We start from the raw sequence: 6,663 nt of genomic DNA, 5'->3' as shown, positions 1-6,663 counted from the left end.
CGTGTTGCACGCAAAATCACACTACCAATAGAAATACATTGCTTTTAAAATCGTTCTGTGCATGGAAAAAAGGTGAAACTCGTGTTGGTGAACACGAATCAATAGATTATATGTCGTGACTGTAACACAAAATGCCGTGAGACTGGGTTGGGTCTTCAGGAGGTTGATCCCGCCTATGCCCCCACCTCGACGTAAGAGAGATGTAAGCGGCGCCGCCTCTTATCTCCGGAATCGAACCGGATGTGAACAGGAAAAAAACGGGCTCTAGTTCCGAGCCGGCCCTGACAACGCGTTGGTGTGAAAGGGGCATAGGAGGAAATTCAGGTGATAAGGTGGGGGTGGGGGGGTTACCTTGGTTGCTGATTGGCTAATGGTTACACAAGCCAAAACATCGTTATGACATCATAAAGTGGCCAAAATCTGATCAGCTCATTTTCAGACAGATTTTTATAGAAATGGATCAAAAAGAGAGAGAATCTTTGTTCCTGAAACTTTCAGAGTCTCTTTCCACAGAGGGGACACACGGTTATGTATAAAAGATATGAGTATAGGTCCCCTTTAAAAGAATACCAGCTGTGATGTGTCACCATGCTAACTATGTGCAGACAAACCAAGAATAATAAAGGAGAGAGCTAAAGAAGTGCATTAATGAGAGAAAATGTCATTAGACCTGGACTGGTTTCTACCGTACAGTAATCGTAGACTCATTCGTGGTTGTAATTACTAAAATAGAGACTAGAGTGGGAGAGATAATGAGAAAAGAGAGTGATGGGCATGTGTGCAGAAGCTTTGGTACGGTATGTAGTACTCACTGGAGGAAGATTAGAGAGAAAGAGGAAGCAGTGGACAATGAGGGGATGAGCTGTGGATGGTGTGTGACCGCCTCCTATCCTCCACTAACCCTTCTCTGATCCGTCTCTTTTCTATGTGTGAGCTGTTCTGTCCTTCAGAGGCCAATTGTTCTTCCCCTTATGATGACGTACTGCCTGGACCCTCCCATCTGGCGAATCATGGATCCCAATTGATAAGATGTACTTTAATGATCCCAATTTGGGAAATGTTCGTGTTGCAGCATTCTAAAATGTGAACATCTCAAATAGAAACAAAACAGGATTAAAAAAGTAGAAAGATTGGTGCGCTATCTTACCCAACCCCACACCTGCCTGTTGAGCCAATATAAACTGAGGACAGCCGGCTTTCGAGGCGCTGAATCAGTTTCACCTCCCGTCTTTAAACTGTTGTCTGTTAACTAGGGTTGACCTTTTTACGAGGTACTTGTTTATCTCGATTAATTTGTTAACCTAGGTTCAGGAGCATGGCCACGCCTCAACCCCACTCTATATATATCCGGCCAAACCTCCGGCAACTGCCCGTCTCTATTCACTCAGAGACAGACAGGCTGACCGGGACCCACGCCACGAGTCATCACGGTTCAAACTAACTTTAAACTCACCATGGATTCCGAACTGCTGATCAACTCGCCGGAGTCAGAGGCAACCCAACCTAACATTTACGGCAATTAACGTATTTTTCATTTAGAGTGTAACGGAGCTTCCGGTTCTGGGCAAACCACATGTGCATCATTCTAACTCCTCAACGGTAATGTTTAGTGGGAACGTCCCCCCGATAAAAGATTATTATTTAACCCTTTTAGAAGTGAAGATAGCCATTTGTTCCGGGCATGTCCTTTTCGAGCCTGAGACCCGAAAAACAGGCTTGGGGCTCAACAGGTTGAGGTTCCAGAAACATTTTCAGAACATCCCACGTATTTTGGGGACATTCTCAGAATATTATTCGAGCCATTTGTCCCGCATCGGCGCCGCGTCCACAGCAGCTGGACCGGGCATCTCTGATCCAAACCATCCAGGCCCTCGGCCGCTGGTCATCCCAAGCTTGCCACGCTTACATCCGCAACAATCTCACGGCGTCAGACATGCACACGCTCAAGTCAGTTGCATTAATCCGACTCTTTTGGGAGCCCGTAATCAGCCCGAGCAGATCATGCCGGAGACGGTACCCCCACTCTGAGTCTCCCTCTGCACGGACCACAGCACGTCCCGCCAAACCAGAACATCTCATCAACCCCTCCATATAAATTCATTGATACTTCTTGCAATAAACCTACAAACATCCATACCCCTTCTACTCCACTCCCCCTCCACACTCGTTGGTTTGGAACAGCACTTATTGTGGCGGAACACGGAGGTGTAGGGTGTAGGGGGCGGTTTGGGATTGGGCCTAGGTCCTCCTTTCTTAATCTTAATTAATTAATTGGATCAGCTGGAAAATGCCTCGTCACAAAACAGTTCTCCTGAGAAACTCGTGAGACGTTTGAGTGTTTTAGTTGCACACTGCTGATCATTCCTGAATAACTTTACTTGGTACTTATGTAGTGAAAGTATTCCACAGCGCTGTATAAGAGCGCTGCACAATTAATACGTTGAACGTACATTTGAATACTCACATACTTCTACTTGCATAAGGTTTTGAATGCAGGTCTTTGACTTGTTATGCAGTATTTTCATTAGTACATTAAAGTCTCTGCTTCTTCCACCTCTTGTAAAAAGCTGATTCCATCTGGTTCCCCATCATCTCTGAATCACAGAGCTACTCAAAGGTTTCAAATGTCTCTGTGTTTTGCTCCACTTCTGCAGCTCCTCATTGTAAGTGCTCATGCTTTTTGTTCCTTCACATTTTGCAGACCCAGAGCTTTATCTGAGCTTATCTTTTTCTCTCTTTGATATATTTGTGACACCGTTCCTCAGAGATCCTCATGTTTCAGCGAGGACGTTTGCAGCTCGTGGTTCTCCCTCCGTCTGGATGTCTTTAGTTCTGTCTCCTTCTTTACCTTCATGTCTCACAAATCAATGTTAACGAATCCGTCTTTAGCCTCCGCTAGCTGTCAGCGTCTGAAGAGTTTCAGATCAGAATCAAATACTTGTTATTAGAGAGAGAGGGGACATTCACACCATATTCTACCTCCTTGTGTTTCAGCAAACAGAAGAGAAAGAATCCCCTTCCCCTTTTTGCTCAAACTGACTTTCCACCGTCCTTTCAAATAATCCAAAACACCTTTTTTTTGGCAGCTGCCGGCCTCACCTCTTTAATCTCGACTGTTCTTTAGTGGCGCCATGTCTCAGAAGTCGCAGTCAGACGGCGGTCAGAAACATTTTGCTGCCGGTCGAGGACTTCTGGCCGCCGCTGAGACTTTAAACTACAGCATGACCGATCAGAGATCCAATCGGCAAATGGGGGGGGTTTCGATGTCCTCAGGTGTTGGTAGTGGTGTTGGCATCATGGAGAACCAGGAGGGGGGCGGTTCCCAAATGTCGCGTCGAGGCCATATCAGCAACACCATGAAGCTTTTTGCCAGTTTGGGTCTTTCTCCCTCCGACCTGGACGCTTTGGCTGACATCCCCGAGGAGGACATCAGCGTGGAGTCACTGCCTCGAATCCTCATGCAGCTGAAAAGCCGAAAAGTGGACGTTGGAGATCGGAGAGCGACCGCTTCGAGTATGAATTTGGACGCAGGGTACCGAGGAGGAGGAGGAGGATGGGAGGGGAGGATGGGTTCTTCTTCTTCTCTGGGTTCTTCACAGCCCTCTGCAGACTTTGGGTTCGGGTCGATGCAGGAGTCAAGCCAGGGATTTGGGGTAAACTTCGGAGGTGGTGGAGGTGGAGGAAGAGAGAGGCCGTTTTCTGATCTTTCCGATCGAGAGTCCTACGGCGGTTCGACCCCGTCCGACCCCTTCCTGCCGCGGAGGATGGGAGCGCTGCCGTCCAACGGGAAGATCCAGGACTTCTTGGGATCCACGCCCAACATGTTCCCCCACGTGTGCTCTCTTTGTGACTTTGACGTTCACTCCACCATGGTGAGTACCGCCAGACTCCTTCCTCTTACCATGCTCAACGGTAGATGAGACGCAGGATATTACTTGAATATTTTCACAGTGTGTTTTAATACATGTACTGCATTGAAGGCTCTACTTCTTCCTCCTCTTGTTAAATGCTGACTTTCTAGTTCCACACTTTTCTGATAATCCTTGCTTACCTGTACTGAGTTCCCTTATATGTGTAGTCAAACTCACCACAGTGCTTTGTTAGTACACTCTTCTTTCTCAGGTCATTTTAATACTTGCATACTTCTCCTGGAGTTGTTTCCACCACACGGTTCTCTGCCTCCTGGTCTGAGGTGGATTTGGGACTAACGTTAAATGTCTCAGAGCTCCAGTCTTCTGTCCTCGTGTTACCAGGGACAGATTGCATCACATTTAGTTTCAGCATGTCTTCCAGTTGTTGACACCTGAAGCCGTGTAGTTGTTCAGTCAGACGTGGGTCTCCAGCATCTTAGAGACCACGTTCACCTTCCTCCAGCTAGACAATGTATTCACTTTGATTTTTACACATTTGTACCGCTGGACGTCAAATAGAAAGATGTGAGAATTAGATTCCAACTTTGATTCTGCTAATGTAAGCATCAATGAGAATCAGAGGTACTTGACCAAATCTGCATCTGTTCACATGATGACATCACTCCCTCTCAAAGTAACTAGGCATGTGTGAGTTGACTCGTTTTTAAACATTGCTATTAAAAGTCAGAATTCTAAGAAAACAGTTGAATGTTAAAAAAAGGGGAAATTCTTAAAAAGTTAGAATTGGGGAAAAAAAGTCAAATACTGAGAAAAAGTCAAATGTTAGAAAAAATGAAATTATGAGTAAAAAAAGTGAAATTAAGAAAAAATGAAATTATGAGTAAAAAAAGTGAAATTAAGAAAAAATGAAATTATGAGTAAAAAAAGTGAAATTGAGAAAAAATGAAATTATGAGAAAGTCTAATGTAAAAAAAAAGTGAAATTGTGAAAGAAGTCAGAATTGGGAGAAAAAAGTCAAATGTTAGACACATTTCCTAATCTAAGAAAAATGTCAAAATGCTGAGAAGAAATGAAATATTGACCTATTGACAGTTTGCATTTAGAGGGGGAGGGTCCTGTTATAAAGCATCACACAGATCAGGGACTTTCTAATCTCCTTCAGTGTGAGGATAATCTGGAATCTGAGGCCCTGGGATTATTCATAGTTTTTCACTAAACCTCTTGAATTGTATTATTTGGGTGAACTGTTGCTTTGAGGTTCTCCTGGGGGGCTCGTGGGGCGTCAGTAAATCTGTGTTTGGGACCCTCAGGAGTGGAACCAGCACATCAACGGACTTCGACATGATGAAAACCGCCGGCAGCTGCTCAACATGTGAGTCACGGACGCACTTTGGACATGGGCACGGACACTTTAGTGGGTTTTGGTTGAGATGTAACTTGTGAATGTGGTGAATGCTGTTTCCAGGTATCCGGACTGGGACCCTGGTATGTCCTCCGGCAGAAGGTAAGAGACACTACAGCCCGTCTGGATAGAGTTAGATGATCAACTGGTCCTATTGAATGGAAAGGTTCCACAGGAACTCACATCTAGTGGCTCTGGTTCTGCAACTCTTCCAGTACTTTCTCCTGAAGACACAATTCAAGCTAAGTCCCAGAACATGTTCAGCTCTATGTTTAATGTTCCTCTGAGCTCCTTATCTGAAACGCTCGTTAAACAGACCCTCTGAACTCTGAACTTGTTTCTGCTCTTCACATTTACTCACCGTGGCCTCGTGTTTCTCTCATTGTGTAACATTATATCTGAGTGATTCTAAAAGTGACCTTAAAGCGCTGTCATCATGTTTGTTGATCTGTAAACAAATCCTGCTCTCTTCAAGGTGTATATCAGTGTTTAGTGTCTCTCCTGTGCTCTAATGTTGAATGTGCGTTTAACCGTCTGTTTGTTGCCTCTCTTCCAGTGCGGGGGGGGGTCTCCTGCGCCCCAACATGTCTGAAGGGCTGCTGGGGGCTGGACCCTCGTCTCAGACCTCCAGCTGGGGTGAGACTTTAGCATTGTGACTGATGTGGGGAGCGAAGGACTTAGTATCTGAAATTGTGAGAAAAAAGTAAAATGTTGGTCAGAAAGTCAAATTTTGAACAAAAAGTCAAACATTTGGAATAAAATCAATTTGGAGAAAAAAAGTTACATTTTAGGAAAAATAAGTCAAATTGTAAAATAAGAAGTGAATGAGCCGCAGCTGGGCTGAGGTACTACCATTCTGACTGATGTGGTTGGAGCGAAGGACTTATTGACATAAAGAGTTATTATTCTCGTTCCATGAGTGATTCTTTTGAGGGCCTTAAAACTGGGTGTGGGGAAGAAACTAAAATTGAGACAAAAAGGTAAAATTGTGATAAAAACGTCCATTTGTTTGAAAAAAGTAAAATTGTGAGAAATTGTAAAAGAAAAGTCAAATTGTAAAAAAGTCAAATGGTTCCAACCGATGGACCTCACATTGTGTCAGTGCCATCTGAAGGCTTTCAGGATCTCACACTGCAGGAAAGAACATTCACCAAAGTCCACTCTATGTTTGTTGGAAGAAGAGACTCCTCAATCGATCAACATGCGCTTCTAATCTTATCATGATAACAACATACACACATGTAACAACATACACACATGTAACAACATACACACATGTAACAACATACACACATGTAACAACATACACACATGTAACAACATACACACATGTAACAACACACACATGTAACAACATACACACATGATAACAACATACACACATGATAA

General features: G+C 44.2%; 1 protein-coding gene across 2 annotated transcripts; it reads left to right on the top strand.

Moving 5' to 3' along the window:
* Positions 1–2,891: 2,891 nt before the first annotated feature.
* Positions 2,892–5,959, top strand: LOC104945598 (matrin-3-like). Of its 2 annotated transcripts, none has more exons than XM_010771298.1 (4): positions 2,892–3,872; positions 5,183–5,244; positions 5,338–5,376; positions 5,441–5,824. In XM_010771298.1, exons 1-4 carry the CDS (start codon positions 3,132–3,134, stop codon positions 5,559–5,561), a joined length of 963 nt encoding a protein of 320 aa, XP_010769600.1. In that variant the 5' UTR covers positions 2,892–3,131; the 3' UTR covers positions 5,562–5,824. The 2 variants fall into 2 exon arrangements, with proteins under 2 accessions (XP_010769600.1, XP_010769602.1); XM_010771300.1 differs by lacking the exon at positions 5,441–5,824 and adding an exon at positions 5,831–5,959 and having other exon boundaries at positions 2,900–3,872.
* The last annotated feature ends 704 nt before the right edge of the window (positions 5,960–6,663 follow it).

Source organism: Notothenia coriiceps, unplaced genomic scaffold (genome assembly GCF_000735185.1).
Source record: "Notothenia coriiceps isolate Sejong01 unplaced genomic scaffold, NC01 NC01_scaffold00009811, whole genome shotgun sequence".
Classification (NCBI taxonomy): domain Eukaryota; kingdom Metazoa; phylum Chordata; class Actinopteri; order Perciformes; family Nototheniidae; genus Notothenia; species Notothenia coriiceps.
Note: the sequence above shows the minus strand (reverse complement) of the source record. Positions and strands in the feature narration are given on the sequence as shown.

Bases quoted from the DNA above. Each gene is read 5' to 3' on its own strand.
- LOC104945598 (XM_010771298.1), top strand. From the start codon at position 3,132: ATGTCTCAGAAGTCGCAGTCAGACGGCGGTCAGAAACATTTTGCTGCC. The intron at 3,873-5,182 runs GTGAGTACCGCC...TGGGACCCTCAG, and splicing joins TTGACGTTCACTCCACCATG to GAGTGGAACCAGCACATCAA. The intron at 5,245-5,337 runs GTGAGTCACGGA...TGCTGTTTCCAG, and splicing joins CGCCGGCAGCTGCTCAACAT to GTATCCGGACTGGGACCCTG.